The sequence below is a fragment of the Rhinolophus sinicus genome, linkage group LG12, assembly GCF_036562045.2.
Source record: "Rhinolophus sinicus isolate RSC01 linkage group LG12, ASM3656204v1, whole genome shotgun sequence".
Classification (NCBI taxonomy): Eukaryota; Metazoa; Chordata; class Mammalia; order Chiroptera; family Rhinolophidae; genus Rhinolophus; species Rhinolophus sinicus.
In genome coordinates, this window is record NC_133761.1 from 32557416 (window position 1) to 32584479 (window position 27064).

The following is a 27064-nucleotide window of genomic DNA, read 5'->3' on the forward strand; positions in this document are numbered from 1 at the left end:
GATAAACTAATCCAAGCTTCTCATTTGGCAGCGGTGGGATGTGAGGTTCAGAGATGCCAAGTGGTAACGCCTAGGATCACAGAGTTGATGTCAAAGCAGGAGCAGAGCCCACTTAGCCAGTGACCTTCCCGCAGATTCACCGTGACCTTTGCAACGGCTCGTAGTCTAAGTCACTACCGGGCGCTAAGGGCAGGTTCTCTGTGTCCCGGCCATATCCACACGAAACCAGCCAGGACACTCCGTTTAGCCAGTGCCCAAGTTACTCTCAGGAAGTTATTACAGGAGCGCGGAGGTGGCACCAGGTGGGGTCGGTGGGGTCGGCAGTGGTAGTCCCATTAGTGGTGCTGAGCAAGACAGTGTGGAAGGGGAAATCCTGCAGGGAGTGTCTGTTTTATGTTTCACGAGGGCTCTGAGAATAAATGACCATTCCTTCTACAAAGCAGGTTGGTGGCTCTCGGTCCTGGCAAAGACGGGCCCCAGCTCTATAAGCCTGCAAAGGATAAATAACAATTCTTAAGCCGGCCTTTCTCAGGAAATCTGGTCCCCAGCGTCGAACGCCCGTGTCCTGTTTGCCACTCCATATGTAATTGAAGTGCCTGAAGGACGCGTAAACAGTTTTTTCTATTTAATTGGTACACCCTTTGAGACTGGAGTCCTGAGCGTCAGTGTTACTGCTCGTTCCCGAGTGGAGGCACGAGGGCTGACGCGCCGTCATCAGACATAATGCTGCAGCGGGCCGTGTCAGTGCTTGCACAGTAGTGTGTTAATGTGTGTTAAAACTGACATCGCAAATACAGCGTTCTCAATTTTTCAAATTACAACTCTGTAACAAGTCATGCTGTTAAAACATACAAGAAATAGCAGTTAAGCCTTCAAGTAGATAACATACAGCCTGTACAGATTACTGCTATCCCAAAGTGCATAACGGATCGTTTTCTTTGAAATGAGGCAAGAATTAGCAGGTAGTTCAATTATTTGACTACTAAGATAAGTAGAAATATCAAATCCAAATATTAAATACCAACTACTGCCTCAGGAGGTAGTATAAATCCACTCGGCATTACAACATGCCCCTCCTTGGCAGGAAACACAAGAAATGTGGGGGTTTGGCAGAAAACACAAATCTATAACCAATAGGCCTCTATTCAAAAAAGTCATAGTGTCACTTCTCAACCAGCACTTTCAAAATGCTCATTACTCATATTATGATAGAAGTCTGGCCATATATTCGTTCCAATGGCTTTGAGGTTACAACCTTCAAATGTCAGGAGTGAAGCTACTCTCAAACCATCAGTTGGAAACAAGTGATATGAAGCTTCCACTGCCCCCTAAACGACATTTATGGGCCAGTCTAACAGCCTGGTGGGCAAAGTTGTCACCTCACACTTATATTCTTAACTCTGTGAACAGAGCAGAAAATTAACCTGAATCCCTGATTAGCTCCCGGGACCAAAAGAAACTGCTACATAAGATATTATCTAGCCAGGTCCTTCAGAGCCCAGTTGAAAGCACTTGTGAACTTTTTCCCTTGGCGATACTTTGGAGGAGAGGAAGTTGATTTCTCTGTAGATCACAGTTCAGTGTCCATTCTCTGTGGGAATTAACGCCAATGTTCAAGCAGCTGTGTTGTTGTCTTTCCCTCTTATATGAAACCACCACTTGGAGAACTCAATGCTATGAGGGCATTCTCATGCTCAGAAGTGACTGAAGTTTTAGGACGGGCAAAGTAAAGTTTTATATATATATACACACACACATACACACACACACACGTATATTTAAGAGGAAGTAAAATTATATATATATTTAAAAGAGAATCTCTAAAGCATTTTGGGATTCCCCTAATGAAAGGCACCAGATAAATGCAAGTCATTACCAAAATGAAAAGTCAAGTTTTCCAGCTTTCACATCTGCAAAGAGTAATGACTAGGAGTATCTCTTTTTTGACAAAACCTGCCTGTTTAGAAGAATACTCATGAGATTGACTGAGTTATTCGGCCTCCTTCTTTGTCACCACTTTTCACAATCTTTATGGTCACTGACCATGGATCCCATGCTCAGTAACCTGATACCATCAGCTTTGGTAAACTGAACAGTCCTCACGAGTTTGTACTATCACCTGCTTTCAGTGCAGCTGTTGCTGATTTTGTAAATTCTCTGCCTTCCAGTGCTGGAAACATCAGCCAAAGCCAAATGTTTCATGCGCAAATTCTGAAAAATAACTCTGCTCTTCTAGCTTGGTAGCTGATTGCCCCCAAATCATCCCACTTTTGTTGATGCTTCTGAGAAACAGATGTAGATAGGAGACCATCAGGCACTAGAAGGCTCCGGTCTAATGGAAGGATTTGAACTTACAGACTCAAGGTCATAAGTGACTAACGCATTCATCCAACACATCGCCCACTCTGTAGTAGCCATGGCAATTACAAGTACACAAAGCCTTCTGACAAAATCCTCACCACACCCCCATAAGGTATGTATTACTTTCAACTAAGGATTGGACCTCTTAGGGAATGGAAATCTTTAGGGAAGGCCCAAGCCTTGGAGAAAAAGCCTGCCTAACTCCACACTGAGACACCTGGATTCTGCAGCCTTTCCAAAGACCGAACAATAATGGAAGGCAACCGATTATATCGAAAATAATGGAGAACTATCTTACAAAGGGGTCCAGCTTCCCCTTCACAATGTTATGTGCTTGGTAACTGAGGAAGAGGAAGGGCATTTTGGAGAAGGCAAGAGTTCTTAACCTTCGGCACAAGTTTAGAAGTTTAAAGGCCTTTTAAATAGCATTAAGCTTTTCAAGAAGTTTATAATTATTTATGACAGTAGCAATGTTTTGTTTTACAACTCTTTCCTTTTTTCTTGTCTTCTACCCCCCCTCCAATAAAGAAGCAGTTGAAATGGAAATAAGGACTATAGTATTTCCATTATGGGTAAGCAACACAGCCTCCATGCATTTGTATATTTTGAGGACACACTGCTACACCAACAGGTTTCCATGTCATATCAGGAACTCCAGGGCAATTAGAGCATCATTTACAACATACTCTATCCTAGAAGCAAAATTATCGAAGTAAATTCTGCTTGGAAATAAAATGGTTCTCATTTTATAAGCTTGCAGAGCAGGCAACAAAAGTTTCTAAGCTACTGCCCTTGCTAGCAACCCTACAATATTTACCTCAGGGAGACAATACAACAATTTCTTTGTAGTTGAGGAAGACAACATGACCTTATTTCTAAACATTTTTAAAAATAAATATTTTGAAAACATGCTAATATCTAAGACACAGCAAAGTTTGGTCAAATGGCCTGGACCAGGATCCTTAGCCTGAAATAAATGTCTCCACGGTCACCCTAGGAAAAACAGAGGCCTGGATTTGAAAATCCTTTAAGTATCCTGCAATTTGGCCTATGTTTAGCTGAAGCCTCTGTCCCTAATGCATCTGTTCTAGTAAAAACATTTCTGTCTGCACTACATGTTTAACTGAGTAACATTCTCTAAAGAGCAACATTTATGACATGAACATCAGCATACATTGTTCTAAAGGTGACCAGTGTACCCATGCATGTCACAGAGCTACAAATAATTTATAAAAACAACTCATAGACTTGCATTGGTCATGTGCTTATTTCACATTCTCTTTGTTTTGGTATTAGAACTAAATGAAAGCAATGAATAAAGAATTGAGATTTTGTTACACATGATGTGAGCAAAATCCTATCATATCCTTGCTGACCTCATAGATGTGTTTCCACTGGACAGACTTGTGGAGGCATTTTGTGCAGAACTCACATGACAACCTCAGAAACAGGAGCACAAACAATTCACAGACAGTACTGGGCCATGAGCACTAGAATAGGGTACACAGTGAACATAAAAATTAGCATTCTGGGTGGCACTCATCCAGCAGAAAAGTGAACATTTTATGCCCACGATGCAAAGACCAGTGAGTGTCATTTCATTGAAAGGTTCAAAGGCATGGTGTCAGACACACCATACTCTAAAAATGATTCTAAATACTGTAAAAGCAACCTGGGGCACATATCCCATGCATCTCTCCCCTTTGGGGCTGGGCATACTCCTTATGCCATAACCCTAAGGTGCCTGGACTGTGCCAGAGGCACTGGAGGCAGCTCAGCAATGTGGGTTTGAGGACAAGAAGTCCTCCTGGCTACTGTAAGGAATCATTTAAACTTAGTTCACTTGGTGAGCTCCTGCTCATGTTCGTCAGGCTTGCCATGAGGGATTTAACTTTATGAGCATAGTAGTCCCTTAAATTGATGGAGGGAACCTCCTTCATGCCATCTCCAAAGTCACAGCTGCGCATGGCACTTTCAAGTTGCTTTTGGCGCCGATAAAAGTGGGAAAACTTATTGAAGATCAAGGTGATGGGCAGTACCACAACTAGGATACCCGCCAGGATGCAGGCAGAGGCGGTCAGCTTCCCAGCTGTGGTTCCTGGGACCACATCCCCGTACCCCACAGTGGTCATACTGACAGTGGCCCACCACCAGCAGGCAGGGATGGTGGCCAGGCCCTCGTTCTCTTCCTTTTCGATTGTGTAGGCCACTACAGAGAAGATAGAAATCCCCACGGAGAGGTAGAGCAAAAGCAGCCCTACTTCTTTGTAGCTGTATTTCAGGGTTGCTCCCAGGGAGCGGAGACCAGTGGAGTGTCTGGCCAGCTTTAAGATGCGGAAAATCCGCATCAGTCTCAGGACCTGGGCCACCCTGCCCAAGTTGGCCAAGGTAGGTGTGCTCTCCACCACCAGGTTCACCACCAGAGTGATGTAAAAGGGGACGATAGACATAAGGTCAATCAGGTTCAGGGCATTCTTGAAAAACTTGAGGAAGTCAGGGGCCACAGCAAATCTGGCTACCAGCTCAAATGTGAACCAGGCGATGCCAAAGTGCTCTACAATTTCAAACCTAGGGTCCTCGCCGGGGTTGCCCTGGCTGTCGGGGATTTGGAAGTCCGGCAGGCTGTTGAGGCACATGGTGATGATGGACCCCAACACCACCAGGATGGACAGGACGCTAAAGACTCGGCTCAGGACTGAGTAGCCTGGGTTGTCCAGTGCCAGCCACAGCTGCCTGCGGAAGTTGCCCAGGGGCTGCCCATCGAACTTGGAGGCGTCGTTGTAGAAGGCCAGGATCTCGTCGAAGGATGATGTGGTGCTCTCCTGGTCGCTCTGCTCGTCCCACTTCTCCTGCTCGGGCTCCACTTTGCGGCCGTGGTAGCTGTAGCTGCAGCAGGAGTCGATGAAAAACTCGTTGATTCCCCAGTACTCAATCTCCTGGCTGAAGGAGAAGACGCACAGCTCTGCCATGACATGAAGCTTGCCGGTATGGTAGAAATGCAGCACGTAGGGGAAGAGCTCCGGGTTGCGGTCAAAGTAGAACTCACGCTGGACATCGTCGTAGTCATCGCAAAGCTCCAGAATGGCCTCGCGTGAGTGGCAGAGCAGCAGGCGGCCCAGGCGCGTCTCGGGGAAGCGCAGCAGAGTGTGAGAGCGCAGCCTCCTCTTGAAACCTCCTACGTTGATGCGGATCTCTCCATCCTCGACGTTGGCTTCTGACACATCCCACAGGCTCTGGCGGGTCATGCTGGAGACGCCCAACCGCCCGCGCCGCGCGGGGGCGCTACACCTGGAAGCGGAGAGAACCGCGTCCGGTGAGGAGGATGTACTGAGGACCCTGCGCCCCTCTTTTTTTTACCCATCCATCTCTGGCGGGTCCAGTCCTCTCCAAGCGGGTCTCTGAGTGCTGAAGGGCACTGAGATAGGGAGAGTGGTTCTCTGGGGTTTGGCCCCCTCTCAAGGAAAGGCTTGGGGGGGGGGGTATGTTTCCAGTAGCATACACGGCCGCGCCTCCACCCCCATCCCAGGGGTCATTCCGCTTGTTTTAGGCTTGCAGGGATCGCGCCCCCGCGTTTCTGGGAGCCCAGAGGTCTACGAGCTGACCTTGCCGGTGGCCGGGCCGAGGAGACGCCCCCGCCCGCTCGCCGCAGACAGGCGGGATCTGAGCTGGGATGCGCACGGGCAGGGCTGGGCCGAGATGGGGGTGCGTAGCTTCAGGAGACGAATGGGGAAATTCACTGCTGGAGTCTGTAAATCGGGGTTGGGTGAAGGGGGGCGGCCTGGCGTACCCTGTGTCCAGCTCCAACAGCTGGAGCACAGTCGACCCCCCCCCCCCCGCCCCGGGCCTCCCGGCTCGCCAGGCGCGGTGCTCCGGAGCCGCGTGCGCCGCGCCTTACCCAGCGGAGCTGCCCGGGCTCGCCCTGAGGGTTCTGGAAGCGCTTACCTGCGAGCACTGGGGCCCGCGGCCAAGGCCGGCGGGAAACTTCCCCGACCTGCTGGCGAGCATCGCTGCGGCCGCCGCTGCGGGCTGGCTGTGCGTGTGCACGCGGGTGCGAGTGTGTGTGCGCCTGTGTATGCGCCCGGTGGGCCGGCGGGCGGGGTCCGCCGAGCGTCTCCTCCTGTCTCCGGCCGGAGATGCCGCCGCCGCCCGCACTTGCAGGAGGCTCACAGGTGGCTGCTGGTCCCGACGCTCACAGAGCCACCTCTATCGATCTGCACGCCCTTCTGACCCCAAGAGAGACAACAGTACGCATCACAAGCAACGGCGGGAGCCGGAGCCGGAGCCAAGCTGGTGCCCCTCGCAGTGGTGCTGAAAGGACAGCTCCCCATTCCCTGGTGCGGCCGCCGCCCTAGACTGGCAATGCCACCGCCGCTGCAGCTTCTCTGCTTTCCTCCTCCGCGTCACCGCGACCCCTTGGCGCTCCTGGCTCCACGTAGGGCCAACACCTTTCCCAAGCCCTCACCCACCCCCTGGTGACAGCTTTTATTGCTACCCTTCCTCTCCCCGGGGCGCAGGCAGGGGACTGCCTACGGTGACCTTTTCCCACTGGGTCTCTGGGGATCCCAGCTGGAAAAATGAGCGGCGGCTTGCGCGACCCCGGGAAGAGCAAGACGGGGAACTCCGGGTTTCCCCTTCTTAGGGACCTGATGAAAAGTTTCCTGAAGCCGAGGGGCGGGGGGCGGGGGATGGCGGGTGGGGGGAAGGCAGCGGGAGGGAGAAGAAGAGGAAAGGAAGCTTGAGGTCGAGCTCAGCTTAGTTTGCTGGAGCTGGAGCGCAGGCCCCACCGGCGTGGGAGGAAATCACGGAATTCGGTTTGGGATCTCTGTGTGGGTGCTGTGTGTGCACAGGCCGGCGTGGTGTGTGGCTTTGGAAGAGTGCAGGGAAGTATGTGGTTGTGTGTGTGGGTGGTGGTGGTGGTGGTGGTGTGTGTGTGTGTGTGTGTGTGTGTGTGTGTGGTCTGAGGACTGTAGGACTCTTCAGTGTCTGTGTGCAGCGTTGATAAAAATGGGACCTCTGAGGGGTGGGGACGTGTGCAGTGTGTCAGAACTGGGGAACTTAGGGCATGTCAGTGAGGTGTGTGTACACAGCAGGGGCCTTTGGGCTGTGTGTACAGTGTGCTGATTACTGTGTAGTATTGAGTGGGACAGTGACAGGGTCCAATAAGATGAGAACTGTGTGTATGCTAATAGAGTGGGGACTGTTGGGTGTGGGTCCACTGTAGATGTGCTTAGTATCTGTGTCCTCATTCCCCAGGAGGCTTCTGGCCCAGATCTGAGCTCTTGGTCTCCTGAGATTATTCCTTAAGACGCTGCCTGCAGGGCCCAAGCTGAGAAATGGACCCACAGTTTCTGGGGAGTCCCTTCCCCTTGGTCTCTCAGCCCTTTTGATGGTCCTCATTTGCAAAAACTGATGCACCGTGTGAGCTTACCAGCGAGCTGGTGGAACACAGGTCTTGGTCAGAAGTCCTGGGAAAGCCCTCGTGGTGTGGCTCTGGATGCTCTGGACTCACAGGGCAGACACCACAGCCACAGTGGGAAACACACCCTTTCTTTATGTGGCCCTGACAATGTCATCCCAACTAGTCAGATGCTCTGTGGAGCTCAAGTGCTTTGGGGCTTCTTGGAGGGTCTGGGGAAGACCCTTAATCTGGTTTCATGTGAGGCTTCCTGGAACAAGCCTGGCTTCACTTAGAGGAGAACTGTCCCTGTGCCAGCCACCTGCCTCTGGACATGTATATGGGAGTATGTACAGTCTGTGACTGCTGAGAGGATTCCAAACCCATGTCCCTGCAGGTTTCTGCAAGTGCAGGGGATTCCAGGGAGGCGGGCACGTGAAGGAGGGAAGAATAGGTTGTAAGGGCCACACAAGTTTCCTTTCTCTTGTCTGATGCTTTTAGATAAGGGTGTGTGTGTGTGTGTGTGTGTGTGTGTGTGTGTATGTATGCATGCATAATAAATAGCTGTGTTGCTGCCTCTTTCACTCTTTTTCAACCCCCTCCCAAACCTTGGGGTGGTGCTGGTTGTGAGATCTCTTTGCTGCAGGGGCCCTTAGCAGCAGCACTTGTGGGACAGCCTTTGTGGTTCTTGTAGCGCTTCACCCCTGTCCTCTCATTGACTGGCTTACAGCCCCCTTCTGCTTCACCACCATATGTCTATGTGGCTTCTGCTGCATGGCCACCATTCCCAGCCACTCCCATGCCCTTGGCCTTGCTCCTGATTCTTCTCCTGGTTTAGCTCAATACATATATCACCTTTTACTGCTGCATTTGGAAGCTTCCTCCCTGCCCCCAAAATGCTAGGGTTTGATGACTCTGGAGTTGTCCTCCCTCCCCTGCTTTATTTATCTGCCTTCCTCCTTCTGTTCCTGTCTGGCTTTTGTTCTTGCTCATTCCTCTTCCTTTGTGGTCATGGGAGATGTCTCCCATGGAGAGAGAGCCTCCTCTGCCTTCTGTTTCTCTTTGTTTCTCCCACACTCAGAGCCACCCCACCTGCAGACCACCAGGGCTCTGCCCAGGCCCCTGGGTCTTTCACCCTTCTAAATAGGATCACTCTGTGCCCCTCTCCGCTCTGCCCCTGCTCTTGCCACCCTCCTTCCACCTCCCTCCTTCCCATTTACCCTCCCTTCCCTTCTCTCTACCTCTCCCTTGTCCCCTTCCACAGCTGACAGGGCTGTGCCAACATGCCCCCAGCCACTCAGGGACCCAGTGTCCATACCTGCCATTTATTTGCTTCTCCTGGGGTCAAGAACAAGCCCCCATGCTTGTCTTTCCTTGAACAGAATGGTGAGTTGGAGACCACAGGAGAAGCCCAAGTTTGGGGCATATCAGTTTTTTCTTGGAAAGGCAGAGGCAGAAGCTCTGTGGGTCTGACATATGCCTTTGCAGCGGGTTAAGTGTATGTGACAGGCAGAGCCACTTGTTTATTTCCCAGTCACTGTGCTGAGGAGAAGTGGAGCCATCTCTGTCCTTCTGTACCAGGGAAGCTGGCTGAGTTTCTGGTTTATTTAGAGGTCTAAGCCCTCATCTTAAAATACAGCTGCCTGCCCCTGGGCTGGCCTTCTAGGGAGATCCTGAAAGGGTGGAGGGGTAGGGGAGTGGCACTCTGGGAAGGGAGACACAGGGACCCCAGGCAGTGGCCCACATCCCTGCATCTGGAAGACTATTATCTCTGTCTTCCTTGCCAACACTGATCTGTCAGTTGAGCCCACACATCTCAGAGTCGGCTTTTTTCTCTGACAGGCGAGGGGGCTGCACCGGCGGCTTGGCTGAGGGAGCCAGGCTGCCTGACCTACATTCTCCACTGCAAAGGAGCCGAGCACACATCCTCACTCTGGGTGTGAGCACAGGGGTGTCCCCCCCCCAACTGGGGTGGACTGTTCACCTATGTCCATCCCACACCCACCAGCCACCCTCCCCATCACAGCCAGAGTGTCTCTCAAAAACACAAACCAGGTCATGTCATTCTGTCCTGAAAACCTTCTGGGGCTTCCTATCAAATTGAAAATGAAAGCCACTTCCTTACCACAGTTCCAAGACCCTCCATATGCACCCCTGCCCAGCTCGCAAATGTCATCCCATTGGTGTTTCCTCCATCGTTTCTTCTCAGCCACATACCCCTTTGCTCCCTTCCAGGGCCTTTGCACCGGCTCTTCTCTGCTTGTCATGGCAGCTTCACATGGCAGGCTTCTCCTTGTCACTCTGGTCTCGATTTAAATGTCACCGCCTCAGAGAGGCCTAACTGCCCAATAACTAGATCCCCCTGTCAGTTCCGTCATTTCTTTGACAGCTCTTATGTTAAATAGTTATTGAATATATTATTGAATGATGAATGAATGAGGCCCCAACTCCTGTCTTACATTAATCTGTGCCAGCCAGAGTCTCGGCCCCGCCTCTTCTTCCTCCTGGTGGTTCAAGAACAGGTAGAGGGGGAAGGGTTGCTGTGCCTGGGGCTGTGACTTGGAGCCCCCAAGCTCTGCAGTGCTCACAAGAACAATTGATTAGCCTAATGGATTTTATCCCTGGCACATTTGAATCCCTTGGGGAGCTTTCATAGTAGTAGATGCCCCTGGATGCCTTGAGCCTCTCCCCAGACCAATTAAATCAGAATCTCTGGCATGGGGCCAGAGGAATTAGTGTTTTCTTAAAGCCCCCTCAGTGCTGGCAATGTGCAGTCAAGGTTGAGAGCCTGAGCAGCCTTGTGTTTCGGGGCATGGACATGCAGCTCTGTGCTCAAGCGCAGCTTAGCAGTCAGCACCGAGGGCACGGGCTGTCTTAACTCAGGGAACATCAGCCCCACCCCAACTCTAGGTCAGTGCCTGCCCAGAATTGGGGCACCATGAAAGTTGGGTGCCTTTGTCACCATCTCCCCTCAACCCCTGAGCCTCCACCTCTCAGAATCATTTACTTTGGAAACAACTTGTGATTAGGAAGAGTCACCGTTTCTTCCCCTCCTTGGAAGGAGATCTGCTCCTGGGCCTACATTAGGCTGTCAGTGGTAAGGGGGATGAAACAAGCAGCTGGCAGGCCTGTCTGGGAGGGTTTGCAGTGGAAAGGCATGGAGACACTGTTGGGGATGGAAGCAGACTGGAAGAGAGGAGAGAAGCAGGTGGGGGATACCCTGAGCTGGGGAAGCGGGGTTTGAGCCGTGGGAAGGAGGTACGTCAGGGGGGAAAATGGACTGGTGAGGGAGATTGAGAGAAAAGTTGGGGAACAACGGGTTTCAAGAAGTTTTGCTATATTATGAATGCAATTCCTCATTAGGTGTTTCTCAAGAGGCAATACAATAGCATTATATAGCTTGTGCATTGTTTTCCGGATGCTGGACTGAATTTATTACATGTGAGTACTTTCCTAGGCCATTTGGCTTTATCCCCAGAGGCCATCCTTCTCTCCTCCTACAGCCAGCCCCCCCCACCCCGAGGTGCCCTGGAGGTTGACAAGGGAGAGAAGGTTGTTTCTGAAGGACTTCTTTCTGAGTCCTTTAATAAAAATGGGACCAGATGCCCCAAGGCTGGCATGCTCAGGGCCTGCTCCTGAGGGCTGGGGACTGTGAGGGCTTGTCCCTTGGTCCTCCTGCTCCAAGTATCTTTTCCTTGGGAGGCTTTGCCTGTGAGCCACCTGAGTACCACTTCATTGGGGCCCTTTACTGAATTCCCCCAAATATCCTGGGACAAGACTGGAATAATTAAAATATACTTGATGAAACTTAGACTTAAGATCACCTCATGGGAAATTAACAAGAGGACAACACGCCTCCTAGGTAAGGGCCCCTCCTGGGTTTACTATCACCTGCCTCTAGGGTCTAATCATCTTTCACCCAAACATCAGGCTTTTCTAAAAGCCTACTGTGGGGGCAGAGCCCAAAAAAGCAGTTTCCAGGCTCTCGGCCTCACATAGACAGGTGCTGGCTCAAGTAGTAAATGGCCATCAACTGTGATTGCATGGCCATCAGCTGTGGCTAGTTGGCCGTCAGCTGTAACCAGTGAGCCATTGGCCACTAATATAACTGCTGTGGCTGTGCTAACAGAGAGGAAGAATGGGGGCGAGCAAGAAGATGGCGGCTGGGCTGGCAAGCGTGGATGGCGGTTTGCGGACAGTGTGGATCCAGCCTCCAGTGAGAGTATAGTGCCGCCAGAGAGAATATAGTGGTATGACTCCCCTACCTATGGCTCCATGGGTGTTCCTTTTTGGCCTCACCATATCCTGCGTTATGAGGGGAGCGGGACCAGAGACCCCGCAGGCCGCCCAGCACGACAAATGGCGCAGCGAGCAGGGTCTCCCGCATGACACCTACTGTGGAATTTGAGCCCCAGAGACCAAGGGACTTCCTCTCTATCTGCCTCAGGTATGTCCTCTGACTTCTGCTGTCCCACCTTTCCTGACCCTTCTTTGGGTGAATCACAGCTGGACTGAAGCCGTCAGCCTCCAGCCCTGGCCCTACTCTCTAGGCCAGTGAGACACCAGATCAGGACAATTTACTTCAAGGCCCTCACCTGTGTTCAGGGAGCAGTGGCGTCTCAGCAACCGTCTACCACCCAGGAGGCTGATGAAGGCAAAAGTAGTAGAGAAAATGAAGCTGAGAGTGATGATGATGCCACTGGCTGAGCTGTGTGCCCCAGAGCTAGACAACCTGGCCCCAGCTCCCCTAGCCATGTATCCTTGGATAAAACATTTAGCCTCTTCATGCTTCACGGTCCTCATCTTTAAAATCGATGGCAGTCCCTAGCTTGTTATTATAAGGTTATTATATATAATATAAGGTTATTATAAGGTTAATATATATTACAAGGTTATTGTGAGAATTAAAAGAAACACTTAAGAGTGCTATAGCAGGGCCTGGCATATAGCAAGTGCTTCAGTGTTAACCATGACTAGTGCTAATTACTGAGCGCTTATGATGTGATTGGCCTGTGCTAAACACTCCGCTTGCCTCCTGCCCTCTCTTGGGTACTATTATTAACCTCATTTACTGATGCCCATTAAGTGGGGTGTTTAGATTCAAACATGACTCTCTGGTTCCAAAATCTGCCCTCTTAATGATCTTGAGTAGGTGCAGGATTAATTAGTGTAGGCTAATTGCTGTCAAATCCCGCAATCCCAGTGGCTTAACATAATAAAAGGATCGTTTCTCACTCATGTTACAGTCTAATTGGATGTTCTGGAGAAGCCTTCCACATGGTGATTCCAGAACCCAGGCTCCTTCCACCTAGAGCTCTGCCAGCTTCTAGGGCCTTGAAATCCCCCCCTGAAATCCTCTGCATAAAGATGGGAGATGAGGGAAGATGGCATAGAGGATGGCATGAGAGGTTTTCCAGGCCAGGTCTGGAAGTGGCAGGCTTCACTTCTGCCCACATGCCTTTGGCCAGAATTCAATCATAGGGCCCCATGTAACTGGGAGAGGTAGAGGAGGATGCAGGAAGAAGAGAAATTGGGGCACCAAAACTCTCTGTTGCTGATGGGTGAGTAGACGCTGGTAGACATCCTGCATCTTTTCTCCCAAGGTGGGGAGAAGGAACACAGAAAAGTCCCCACTCACTAGTTATCACGAGGTGGCTAAAGATATCCCTAGCTGGAAGGACTTTGTTTGAAGACACAGGCCCATGGTGCCCTATATCTCTAGGTGTCCTGAACTGGCACTGAGGAATGATCTCTCAGCCTCAGACAGGACTTTGTTTCCCTCTTCTCATAAAGACATTTTCAGCCTTGAACTTATCCACACCACATGTCTGAAGAGGGGTATCTGTCCTGGTTCTTGGTCACAAGTTGTAAAAAGGTTATTAGGTAGGTCACAGATTCTCCAGCCAGGAACCAAGCTTGGAAGCTGCAGTAGCTGAAAACCTACTCCTTCCCCGCCCTTCTTAGATCTGCACTTCTTCCCTTGGCTGGGAATTTGGCGGAAATCTCTCAGGGAAAGATTTCTTTTCAGACCTGGTCTGCCTATTTTTTATCATGACCAATTGTCTACCCTCAGATACATTCCTAGCTCCCCAAACCTCCCCCAGCTCAGGGTGCTATCCCCAGGCTCTCATTATTCTGTAAAAGTGACACCCACCCACCCAATTATCCATCCATCTCCCATTGATCTATCCATCCATCCACCCACTTCCTCATCCCACACCTTGGAGCCTCTGTGGGCTCCTGTTTCTATGGTTACTCCAGGGCCTGAGTCTGCTGAGGGTTTGCTGAGCGATTCTCCACTCTAGGCTGTTCTCACAACAGCCTTACTGCTGGACTCAAATCCTGGATTGCTCATGGGGTCCCACCCTTCTTACAGTTCTCCCTCCCCACAGATCACACATTGCTTACACATTGGCCCATCAAGGTGATCAGCTTCCTGGATTTGAAATAAAATCAAAAGCTTTCCAGTAGTTGAATAGAGAGACACTTCTGGAAGTACAATGTCTGGGGGGTGGGGGGTTGCCACATGAAACAAGAAGACGTTCCCAGAGGTAGGTGCTGCCCCTTGGTAATATAACAACTGCTGGCATTTATTGGGCACTTACTATAAGCCAGGAACTGTTCTAAGGATTTCATGTCTATGTAGGAACCAGGTTAATCCTCACAACAACCCCGTGGGGTATGCATTATTATCTGAGAGGAAATAGGCACAGAAAAGTTGAGTAACATGTTCAAGATTAGAGCTAACCAGAGACAGAACTGAGATTCAAAGCAAGACAGGCACTCTAGAGATTTGTTCTTATATGCTGCATTCATGGCCTCTCTACAGCCATTCCTCCCCACCCAGGGATTCTGGAAGTTTCCCAGAATCATTTTCCAAGACAAGAAGTAGATTTCTGAACACCTCCCCAGCACTCAGCTCCTCTCTGGGGGTGACAAGTGCCCATATGTGAGAACCCCCTATCTACTCTAGACCACTTGGCAGCAGCTTTCAGTTGCTCAGAAGCCCAGATAGGCCCCTGTTGTTCTCAGGAGGAGCTCTCTGACCATGCACCCTGAGCTGGTCTGTCTGTGGGCTCTAGAGCTTTCCTCAGGTCGCAGCCAAGCTACACCTTGTCCTCAGAGGCCTTCAGGAGGGTGGGAAGAAGTAATCCCATCAGAGAAACCCAGCTGAGGGAAGACACAAGATGTTCCCAACAAGTGACAGAAAACCAATTCACACTCTTCCCTGCAGCCAAAAAATTAAGCTAATTTTTCATTTCTCTGCTTATGTGAGATTCAACTAAACATAGGCATCCAGGAATGCAAACAATGACTAGATTTTCTTAATTTAGGACAGTTTTAATTAAATCTTGCTAAAATGATGGGGGCTCTGGATATTTTTATCATGGTAGGAACTATGTGATTTGGGAATAGGAAAGGTGGGGAACACGATCCTCCTCCCCTGGACATCTCCCACCCTGTACTGGCCTCCCCGTCATGCCCCATTGAGCATATCTCCTGAAAAAAGGTACAATCCTCTTGGGATTCTTGTTTCTTCTGCTCTTGTTTTTATTAAAGGAAACTAGTTTCCGTACACTGCATTCATTCTGACTAACTGGAGTTGGAAAATCCAAATGACTCAGCAAAACAAATATTTAAATTATGGGGTTATTTTTGAGAAAAATTTGGATTTACCAGAAGTCACTAGTATAAATACTAAGACACCAAAATCAAAAGTTTCTAAGGTAGCGTCTTCTAGTACATGCTGCTTACCCATGTCCAGTTCTCCTCTCCCTCTGGGCACATGAAAGGATGACATTTCCCCACCCTCTCCAAGTTTGGAGGAGCCATGTGACTTATTCTGGCCAATGAGCTATTTCTGGAGTAACGTGTCATATGTAGGCCAGAACATTTGACTAATAGTGTGAGAGGCTGCAGCATTCTCTGCCCCTGCTGTGGAAATAACATTGAGAAGATGGTGCCGCAAGATCATAGCAGCCTGGATCCCTGAGCTACCCCATGGAGCACAGCTACCTGGAGTCTCCTGGATGTGAAGCAGATTTTATGTGGTTGAGAGATACATTTTAGTTGGGTTTTATCACTGAGGTTTGAGGGGAATTGGTTGTTTCCTGCAGTAGAGTCTCTCCTATCTTGATTAATACAACAAATAATGCTTTTCTAATGATCATTGTACAATAAGACCACATCATTTTAATTATTTTATATTGGATTATTTTGGAATTTCAAAAATCATCTGTCCTGTTTGGTCCGGAATGAGAAGAAGTTTACTTTTGCCAGCACTAAATAAGATTGTTGGAAAATATATGTAACTTACTTAGGTAAAACTTATGTTTCAGCAGGAAGGCTTTTAAATTTGCCAGAATTCCAGGATAAGGTTAAATGCATACTTTCCAAACAAAAGTGGTTAGAATGGGGAGTAGATTCATTTCTCAGAGAATTGTGGGGTGCACAAGTTATGAGTGGAAAACATTGATTTTTAGGAGGGGACAGTGATTGAGTAGTTGGGAAGAAGGAGGTGAGACGATGTCTGAAGAAGAATTTTAAGAAGTTAGTGTGTGTGATTTCTACCCCACCAAGAAAGCTTTCGTTGAGAGGTATCAGTTAAGGTAATGCCAACCTGCATAATATATAAATGTATATGGCTTAAACATGACAGAAGTTTACTTATTAGTCACATGAAATCCAAAATATTTGTACTAAATTGGTGGGCAGTTCTCCTACAAGTGGTGATTCAAGGAATTGGGCTCCTTTCTGTTATCAACGCATCTTTCCAACATTGCAGAGCTCATCTAAATTCAGTCAGGAGAACAGAGAGGGTGGAAATGGATACAGGATGTTTTTATAACCTAGACATAGCACACATCATATCCACCAGTATTTCACTGGTCAGAACTCAGTCACGTGACCCCTCCTAATTGCAAGGGAGGCTGGAAAATGTTATCTAGCTGTGTGGCCAGGAGGAAGAGGAATCAGGTTTGGTGAAGACCTAGCCACTCACAAAAGCTCTCCATTCTTTCAGAGTTGGATTTGAGCATGCTTTTAGACTGTAACCCCATGTAGACAGAGCAATAAGTGGGCCCAACTTTGTGCAGGTTATATTTTGGAAGGAGGCCTGAGTGGAAGTTTTGCTTAAGACACAGTTTTCTGCTTCTTAGACTAAAATAATAATCATAGACCTGGACCACAGATACACCTCTGGAATTGCCAACTACTTGGAATTATAAACAAGGATAGGTGAATCAGGTACAAGCACTATAGTATGGGAAAGCCTGAGAGAAATGGTGGAAACTACTCTGACATTAAAATTACAGTTTTAGAGACGAACAGATTGTACCACACAGGGAATTAAACAAATGCAGGGCCCTGTGACTTGGTTAAATGGAGGATGCCTGCAAGAACTCTCTCGAGATTGCAAATTGAACATTAGCATTTATTCCAATCCTCATAGACACCCAAATGTCTTAAGACACAAGAGACTTTTATGCAAGGAGTGAAGAAGTCAGTGATAAGCACACTTGGATTGGTTCAAAGTTGTTGCCCTGTTCTAACTGGGACCAGCTTCCTGGAGCACAACTGCTACTGTGAGGCTTGCAATCAAGTCAGCATTGAACTGTTTATACAAGTTGATTGCTACTAGAAACATAAGAAATTCACAGGAAGTCCCATGCTAGGAACCAGAGAAAAGGACTTTGAGTTAGTGGTTAGTGGTTCTTGGAAGGTTTGGGGCATGGCAAGCACTGAAGGCAAAAAAAGGCATTTTTAGAAGAAGTACTGAACAACAGAGAATATATGCAGCTCTCAAGCCACCAGGCGTCTACTTTAGTGGTTGACCACCTCACTGCCCTAATGGGAGTAAAGGGGAAAGTGGAGGGAAGCTAGGATTTATATATTGAGTTAATATTAAGAAACTACCACCAGCACAAATATTTTCCTGTGCTGCAGCAGGAGGAGCTGCTATAGCAAGGCATCCCCAAGGGAGCCACAGAAGCTGGCTTGGATAATGAGAAGCACTTGGATCAATCCTTGGAGGAAAAAGATCAGCAACTTTTAGCAAAGAGAGGCTGAGCAATGTGCGTTCTGATCTTAAACTTGGAGGGACTTCCTGAATTCCCTCTGTTGCTATGGATAATCAAGGCTGAGGAAAACAAGAGGGTAAGATGGCATCTACTGGGAGCAAGATGGAATAAATGGAATTCAAACTAGGGCAGCCAGGTTGGTCTGGGGTACCAGTGTGGCTCAATCTGAGAAGCAAAATGGATGGGAGAGCGGCTTTCTTTATCCCATTCAGGTGACACCCCAGATCCAGCCCAGGACTTAGGTTGAAGACAGCACTACTGAATTTGCTCCCAGAGGGGTAATGTTGGTTGCATAAAAGGCATTTCTCGGGCCCCAGTGTGAATGAGATGGTGTCACCCTCAGGCTGCCCTGAATGTGGGAGTAAATGACATATGTGTTTTATTTGTGGCAAGAAACAACATTTGAGCTTGAAACTGCGAGAAAATGTGGTCTATGGAGACCACCAAGGGGCAAAGACACTGGTGGAGAGGCTGGGTGGGTGGTCTCAGATGTTAATGATGCAACAAGTAGGAGTGGGGGCAGGCTGAAGAGGGCGCATGCCCACCACCTTAAATCCCCTCATCTCCAAACTGCATAGGAGAAGGAGGAGAAAGGAGAATCTGGGTTGGATGAGGGGATGAGTTGTGTGGGGAGGGAACTCATTGGCTACAAGTCAATATTATATTCTGACTGTGACTGTGTAGTTTAGAAAGGGAGTTATGCTATTGATTTATTGGCTCTGGAAAAGTTGTAATAAGAGGAAGGATTTTATTGCATTGCATTTAAAGGTTGTGGAGCAAGATAGGTTGTGGCTTCAATGGGAAGAGCAGTGAGAACAATCTTGTGCCACCTCATCCAGAAAATCCATCCCCAAACCTTCATTATTCTTCAAAGATTTAAGAGTTGAATGCTTATTTCTTTTGCTTATATTTTTGAGTAGAAAGGGCCATGAGGACACTCAAATTTATGTGGGTTACACTTAAAAGGCACATAAAAATGGATCTGGCTGTTTAATAATAAGCCTCATCTAACTATTAAAAACAATTGACCAAACTTTTTTTTGGGGTGGTGGGGGTGGGGGTGGTGAATACTTCGTTAGTATGTAATTCATTGTAATAATAAAATGTCATTGTAAAGACTGTGGCTGGAAGTTATGTTCCCAGTCTTAGGACCTTGAGATGTACTAAAGCTACTATTGATCTGAAGGTAAAAGAAAACTGAAAAGAAGCACTTAGAATTTGATCCCCACCTTTCTTCTTCCTCCTAGAACCTGTACCACTGTGAATGATTTTGTTTTACCGTGTTTCCCCGAAAATAAGACCTTGCTGGACAATCAGCTCTAATGCATCTTTTGGAGCAAAAATTAATATAAGACCCTGTCTTATTTTACTATAATATAATACCAGGTCTTATAATGTAATATAATATAACATAATATAATATAATATAATATAATATAATATAATATAATATAATATAATGTAATGTAATATAAATAATATAATACCAGGTATTATATAATATAAGATCCACTCTTATATTAATTTTTTCTCCAAAAGATGCATTAAAGCTGATTGTCTGGCTAGGTCTTATTTTCAGGGAAATACGGTAGTAGGTGTGAGTATGTGTGTGCATGCGGAGGGGGACCTTGTTGGAAGTAGTGTAAGATGCAAGAATACAGCAGGGTCATATATAGACACGTTTAATAATATTAATTAATTATACATCATCAGGAGAGAGAGAGAGAGAGAGAAATGGTGTGGGTGTTCCCATCAACCATATAACTCAATGGGTGAAAAGATTGTTCATTTATTCATTTACTTATCCATATATCTACCCATTCATACACGCATACTTAATCCTCCAAAATCAGCTTTTGGGATACAACAGCCAAAATGTGTTCTATCCCAGTTCTCTTACCTTCATTTATTCATTTATTCAACAAATATTTATTAAAGCTCGTGTGCTCATGAAAATCTATCTTTGAGGAAGACAGACAAGTAAAGGCTTCCTGGCCACTCTGCAGATGAGATCCACACGTTAGGGAGACCTGGGGTTCCCCAATCCAAAGGGCAATTCTCATCTCTCTAGCCGCTTATTCAGAGAAGGAGATGGAGGTGAGAAGACAGCACTCACATGTCTCTACATGTGTTTTCACAAGGGAGGGAAACAGATCCTTCAGCATTTCAGCTGCTCCGTGGCCTATGGACTCTCCCAGCCTTGACTTGTACAGAGTTTGAGTCTAAGATTGTCTTCTAAGATCTTCAAAACCCATTTTAGGTGGCTGTTTTTCATACGATAACCACCAAGACATTCCATTATCTGTAGGTCCATGGTGTTTAATTTTTTTCCTTTTCTAACAGCCCAAATTAGAAATAATGTGGAAAAACTTAGGAAACACAGTGCAGAGAAAATAAATAAGAGTGAGTCAATGGCTTTATATCCTAAACAAAATCTGATTGCTGAGTCTCTGCCTTGGGTCAGTTCTTTCCTCCTGTATGTGTGACATTCTCAAGGCAAGGAGGGAAACCCTGAAGGTGGTTTTTCCTCCAGCCTTGTCTAAAAGGCATTTGGCAGAGAAGGTATAGGAGAGTGTCCTGACCTTGAAGACAGCTGTAAATGAGTCAGAAGGGGCTTAAGGCCAGTACAAGACTCAGCCGTGTTCATCATAGTTTTCAAGCATTAAAATTGAAAAACATGGTTTGACACGTGGATTACCGTAGGACAAAAAATCTGGAATTAGAAAGCTCAGGTTGCAGGGTGTTGTAGCTGAGTCCAAAATGGGGTTTGGAGGGTTGCTATTAGTCCCTGCACCTGTTTACATGGAGTGACATGCATAGGGTTTTTGTTGGCTGGAGGGAATGGGGGAAGTTGGCAGCAGATTTGCTTTGGGAAGGAAGAGAGGGGAGACTGAAGGATGGAGGGAATGGCAGGGTCAGTGCCTCATGAGCTCCCCATTTAGACAGAGGGCTTAGAAGAAAAGCCAAAGAGGCTATTTTCATGAGGAAGTTGAAGACACTCTGGGTACAAGCAGAGCTGTTTGGGGGCTCACGCACAACACGTGAGAGATGCTATTCCCCTCACTCTGTATGGAACTCAAGACAGCTCTTGCATCTCATGGGCTGGTAAATTTAGATGCCCCAAAAGACGGCTCCTCCCTCTTACCCAAAATAGTCAGTATTTTTCAACAGGCACCATCAGAAGTGGATTCCCAGAAAGCTTCAGCTGAGTGGATGGGAGCATGGGGCTGAGTAAACAATTTAGGGATAAGAGGTCCTGAGAGAGTAAATAGGGTCAGGTAGAAAAACTCTAGGTCATTGTTGTTTATGAGGCTTAAAGAAGGCAAGCTGCGTTATAGAAACAAGAGGAGACCACAGAGCAAGAGAGGACATTTTCTTCCAAACTCAATATTGGGTCCTATAGTGGGAGACACAGTTGGATAATAGGATAGATTATCTGAATTCGGGACTTATCCAGAAAAATTGCCAGAGCAGTATCAGATTAACTTGATTGAAGTTTTCGTTTGATTAGATCCCTAAACTCTGGTTATGTGTGCTTATTAATCCAGCCTATTATCTAAACAGAATGGGAACCCACAGTCAACTTTATAAAAGCAGCAGAAGCATTGCCAGCTAGCCTCTGGTTTGGGATTTTTGTCTTGTGATCTAACATTTAAAGGAGGTTGTGACAGTGAAACCTATTTAGAATGCTAATGATCACTTTAAGTCTCTTAAAGGCTTTAAGAATATATTTTAATCATTGAATCTTTCCCTAAGCCCAGCAGAGTTATTCATGAATACATTGTTATTCCTTTGAGTCAACAAGAATTGGACAGACTGACTGAATTAATGAAGCTTTCTCTTCTGGTCCTTCTCATGGCTGTGGCAATGTGCATTTCCACTAGCTCTGTGAAATGCAGATGGAGTAAAATTTTCCCCAAATTGATTTGTTCTACATCATTGAATTTCAGCTATTTGCATTTTTATGCCAGAATCAGATTTAGCTTATTATTATTGTTGTGGAAAATAATTATAATCCTTTAATTGTCATGGCACTTGACAATTTTTAAAAAATCACAAATGTTATTTAATTCCATCCTCACTCTAACACAGAGGACTGAGCAGACTAGAAATTATCAAATATGCTTCCAACTGCAAACTGCCCCTCTTTCCCAGATGGTAGGATGAGGTTCTGAAAGGAGAAGCGACTTGCCCACGGCCATGTAGATCTAAGTTGTGGAAGCAGGAATAGAGCCCAGGGTGAGAGGCTCTCCAGTCCTGAGTTCTGATCTCTTCAAGCTCTGTCTTCAAAGTCTGTCAAGTGAGTTTCATCATCTTTACCTATAGGTACATACTTGGTTGTTCCCTTTTCCTCCCATCTCCAAGCGATGCAGGTGTCATTCGGGGGTCCTGAAGCCCACCTGGGCTAGGATGTGTGAGCATGAAGCTTGGAGGCTGAGGGGCCAGCAGTCATCACACACACACACACACACACACACGCCAACACTCATACACAAACATGCACATATGTGTGCACTGGCTGAAGAGCTACTTTCTGAATTTCAAATCTATAGCAGGTTAAGAGGAAGATACCTCTTCCCCATCTGCTACTGTTCTTGTCTCTAAAATCAGCTCCATAAATACACCTCCACACACACACACACCACACATACATTCATGGCAACCCACTCTTCAGATCTAAACTATACAACCCTCCAAATCCTTGGCTTTCATTGCCGATCAGTTCTTACACTTGCCTCCTAACTTATGCACAGCTGATGGCCTCCTGAAGTCCCAAAGCCTCTAATTACTCCCTTCCTGTTCAGTGGTCCTTTTGCCCAGAAGTTTGGTGAAAGATGTAACAATAGCTTAGGATAGTCTCTGTTTGGGCCTCACAGCCCCTTAGCAAGCTCAGCTGGAGTGCAGAGGCAGCTGGGACTCACAAGATGTTACCACTGTGACTTCCTCTTCCACACTGGACTCTAGGGCTGGAACCAACCTTTGCTGTCACCTGGTCCAACCCCCTTCTTTTATAGGAGGAGAGTTCCAGGCTTAATTCTGGACTTAAGGTGGACTTAAACACCCAAGAGAGGTGTTTTCCACTCATCTGTGAAAGGATAACTAGATAAGCCATGTCTTATTTACCCAACAGCAGGCTCCTCAGGAAAGCATCAAATGGCCCCCAGCTGGTTTCAGTGAGGAATGGCATTGTCATATTCTCCTGCAAGTCACAGAAGACTCAACAGGAGCCATTTTGACAAATAGCATAGAGGCAGCTGTTGGGAGTCCCCAGTTCACAGCTCAAGGACACCAGTGCTGGCTGCTGCCGGATCGTCTCAGTCCTGTCCTCATGCTGTTACCTCACTGTCTCAAGCGGACTGCTGCACCTCCTGGCGCGTGTCCGTACATCAGCCAGGAAGAAGAAAGAAAGAGGAAGGGACATTGCTAGCACACATCCCTTACATCTCCTTGGCCTATGCTGTGACTGCTGATGGGCCTGTCTGCCTGGGTGTGGGGCTTCCAGGACACGTGATCACCCCTGACTCCTCCCCTGGGGCAGCCCTCAACCAATCAATTACTGACATGATGCAGAGGATCAATACGCCAACTCCCGTGCCCCTGGGGTGGGGGAGGAGGGTAGATAATTCCAGAACACTGGCTCTACACTACCTCCCCGAGTCCCCGGGAGTTAAGCTACAATTTTATCCGCTTGCTTCATAATGCTGCTCTGCAGGTGTACTATCCTTCCTTGCCCACTGGCCTACTGGCACGTCTTAGGATTGCCTCCCAATTAAACTACTTGCAGTATAATCACTCTCTCAGGGCATGCTTCTGCGGGGGAAACCAAACTAAGGTGATGGGGGCTTCAGAATCCGAGAAGTTAAGCAAATTGTCCAGGGGTGCCAGTTAACAAGTGGGCAGCCAGTATTAAAATTGGTTCTTACATATTCCAAGCCTGATTTCTTCTCTCATCCTCTGACTAGAGGGTCTGACAGCCCTGGAGGCAAAGGGAGCCTCTACAAAGGCAGGGCCCACCTTCCAGGGGAGGACCGTGAGTGTGGAAATGGGGCTGGGAGAGGATTCAGCTGCCCTTGGCTTCCCTCAAGTGTCAGCAGCTGCAGGAATAGCTGGAAGACAGACCGATGATAACTCAGTTTTGAATTCTCCTTCACAATTAGCTCATGAAATAAGCTGTCAAAGGAAAGGTCGGCCCTTCCCTGGAGGCTGTCCCTCCTCTTCTGGGCTTATGGTAACTTGGTAACTCGGACTGGGGTCTCCTACCTTGGCCCTTACCCTGGGTCCCTATAGAAGGGTGTTTCCAACAGATCAGACGATGGCCTCCCACAACTCTGTTCAGAGAAGGTTGATAGAGAACATGCTGCTTATAGGGCTGAGGGAGCAAGAACAAACTGTCCCCAAGGCATGTCCTCCTCACCCAGCAGGCCCTGCACAGATGCAGGCCCTGGTGACTCAGGACAAACATTCTCCAGGTGGGAGGAGGCAGATGACACATGCTGAACTCACTAGAGACCATTCCCAGACTCTCAGAACAGCAGGACCCTCTTGATCCAGCAGACAGGGAGGCAGAGGGGGCTGGCTCTTCCCTGCCCCTTTAGTGGGACCCAGACCTTCCCTCCTCTCAAAGACTCAGTCCCACTAGGCAAGCAAACCAGGCACAGACCCAAGGGTACACCAAACTGTTTGGCTCTCTGAAAGAGGAGACAGGAGTTTGTCAGGACACTAGATCTGGCTCTAGATAAGAAGGGCTAGATAGTCTCTCCACAATGGTATGTAGGTTTGGAGAAAGGATTCAGATAGGAGCCTACGGTTCAGTGGAAAGAGCACAGGACCTAGAGTTAGGTGCGCCTGGGTTCTGATCCCAGCTCTGCCTCTCACCAAGGTCCTCAGGAAAAAGATGATAGTAATGAGCCTGCACCTCAGGCCTGTGGTAGTGGTTAGATGATGTTACATTTATGCAATTGCTAAGTACATACCAAGTGCTAAATAAACGGTAAGGCTATTATAGTACTAATGGTGCCTGGGGAATATGTAGAATTACAAGGATAGTGTGATCCCATTTGTATAAAACTGTGGTATATTCATAGGATGTTTATCAAAAACATTAACAATAGTTATATCTGGGTAATAGGATTTGGGGCGATTTTTACTTTCCTTTGTTTACCTGTGTGTTTTTTGAAATTTTTTTACAATGCATGTGCAAATAATGAAAATTGCCCATCTATAACCTCAATGCATTCCAGTAAAGGCTGGATTCTTTTTTTTTTTAGACACATTATATAATTTATTTCATTTAATTCAACAACCCTTGCAAAGGTATTATTAGAGCCTATTTACAAAGTGGGAAACCTAGGCTCTGTGAGGTTAAGTAACCAGCTCCAGGTCACAGAGTGAGTACATGACAGAGCACAGATTTGACCCCTGTTGTCTTCGACTCAAAAGCCTGTGCTATGCACCCTTGTGCTTCTTAGCCAAAGGGGTGAAAAAGATCTTAGTGAAGGCAGTCAGGTAGACAATAAACCAAAGTGTAGTGTAGTTCACTCTACAACAAAGATATGCACAAGGTTCTCAAGGAGCCCAGAGAAAGTCTGGATTGTCTTTCTGCTTCTTACAGTCTTTCCCAACCCAGTAAATGGCACCACCACACATCCATTCTATTAAAGCACTCCATAACTTAAGTTCCATTTAAGTTATCCTTGATTGACCCTCTTGCCAATCACACCACCCAAGTCAATCCTACCTCCAGTGTGTATTCCATATTATTCCACTTCTCTACACTGTCACCACTGTCCTGCCCCCCACCCCACCCCCATCAATGTATTACACACCTGGAATATTAAAATAAGGCTGAATTCTTGATGCTGTTGAATGTGGAAGTCTTGGATTGAGAGCTTGGGGTTTGCTGAGTTACCCTTTATAACAGAAGAAGAATTTGGGATCCCAGGACACCCTAAGAGGCAGGGTGAGAATGGGAAGAGGTAAGGGGAAAGAGGCAGCAAGTTGACTGAAGCCCATGTGATCAGTAATGTAACTTTAAATTTCCCGTGAAGTCTGCTACTCACTCAAACGCTTGGTGTGAGTGATTTTTGTCGTGGCAACTGAACTGGGGCTGGACTTCACGTAAGAGTTAATGCATCTGAGGACACAACCCACAGTGAACAATCCAGTCTATTCCTCCAAGAACCAGCAGAAATCTTGGAAAGCCTTTTGATCTCCATGGAGCATAGACTTGCTCAAGCTTGAGCCAATTTGTCTTGGTTATTGATTGCTGCATGTCAAACCATCCCAAAGTTAGTGGCATAAAGCAAAAATAATCATTTATTATTATCTCTCACAGTTCTGGGGGTTGACTGGACTCCTCTGGGTGGTTCTCACATGGATTCCCTCCTGTGGTTGCACTCAGAGAGCCTTGCAGCTGGTGTCATGATGAAGACTTCTTCACTCGCGTGTCTGGCACCTGGGCTGGAGAGGCTCAGACAGCGGGGACTGGAACAGCTGGGGCTCCTTGAGAATTCTTCTCTATCTCTATGTGGTCTCTTCACCCAGTGACTCCAGTCCGGCATCTTCAGAGGGGCTGGAATTCTTCCATGGCTGTTCATGGCTCCAAAGGTGGTGTCCTGAGAGATGAGAGAGCCAGGTGGAAGCTGTATTGAGCTTTCTGACCCAGGTTGGAAGTCACACAGAGTCACCTCCACTGCATTATATTAATCAAAGCAGTTGAAAGACCCACCTAGGTACAAGGAGAGACAACACGGTCTTCAGCTCTTGATGGAGAAGTTGCAAAGGTCTGGAATGAGCATGCAGAATTGAAAATATTGTTGTGGCCATTTTGGAAAATACAACCTGTCACAAGACATTTCACAAACTTTGAGGGGCATGGCAGTCCCCAGCTGATATCTGAGTTACAATTAGGAAAAAACAAACCTATTTTTTTAGAGGCAAAATATTAACAGAAGTCACATCAAATCTAAGACTATTTAGAAGAACATGGATGATGAATTGGGACTTTATTGTAGCAGATTTACTGGAATTGGCTGTGAAGATAATAATGAAAATGAACAAGCCAGGAAGAAAAATGTGACTCTCGTTCAAAACTCTTTCTGGATGGAGCCAACAGTGCTGGAAATTGAACAGGAAAACCCTGGAAGAGGGCCTGAGGGTCAGAAGGGTCAGGCCTTGGCTGTTGGCAGGGAGTGCATGGATGAGCATGAGGGAGATTGCTGAGATGAAC

At 47.4% G+C, this 27064-nt stretch overlaps 1 protein-coding gene across 1 annotated transcript; it reads right to left on the minus strand.

Annotated features, from left to right (window-relative positions):
• Window positions 1-743: 743 nt before the first annotated feature.
• On the minus strand, window positions 744-5606 carry KCNS2 (potassium voltage-gated channel modifier subfamily S member 2). The gene has a single exon (XM_074316397.1). The coding sequence runs from the start codon at window positions 5604-5606 to the stop codon at window positions 4173-4175; it is 1434 nt and encodes a 477-aa protein (XP_074172498.1). The 3' UTR covers window positions 744-4172.
• Window positions 5607-27064: the final 21458 nt, after the last annotated feature.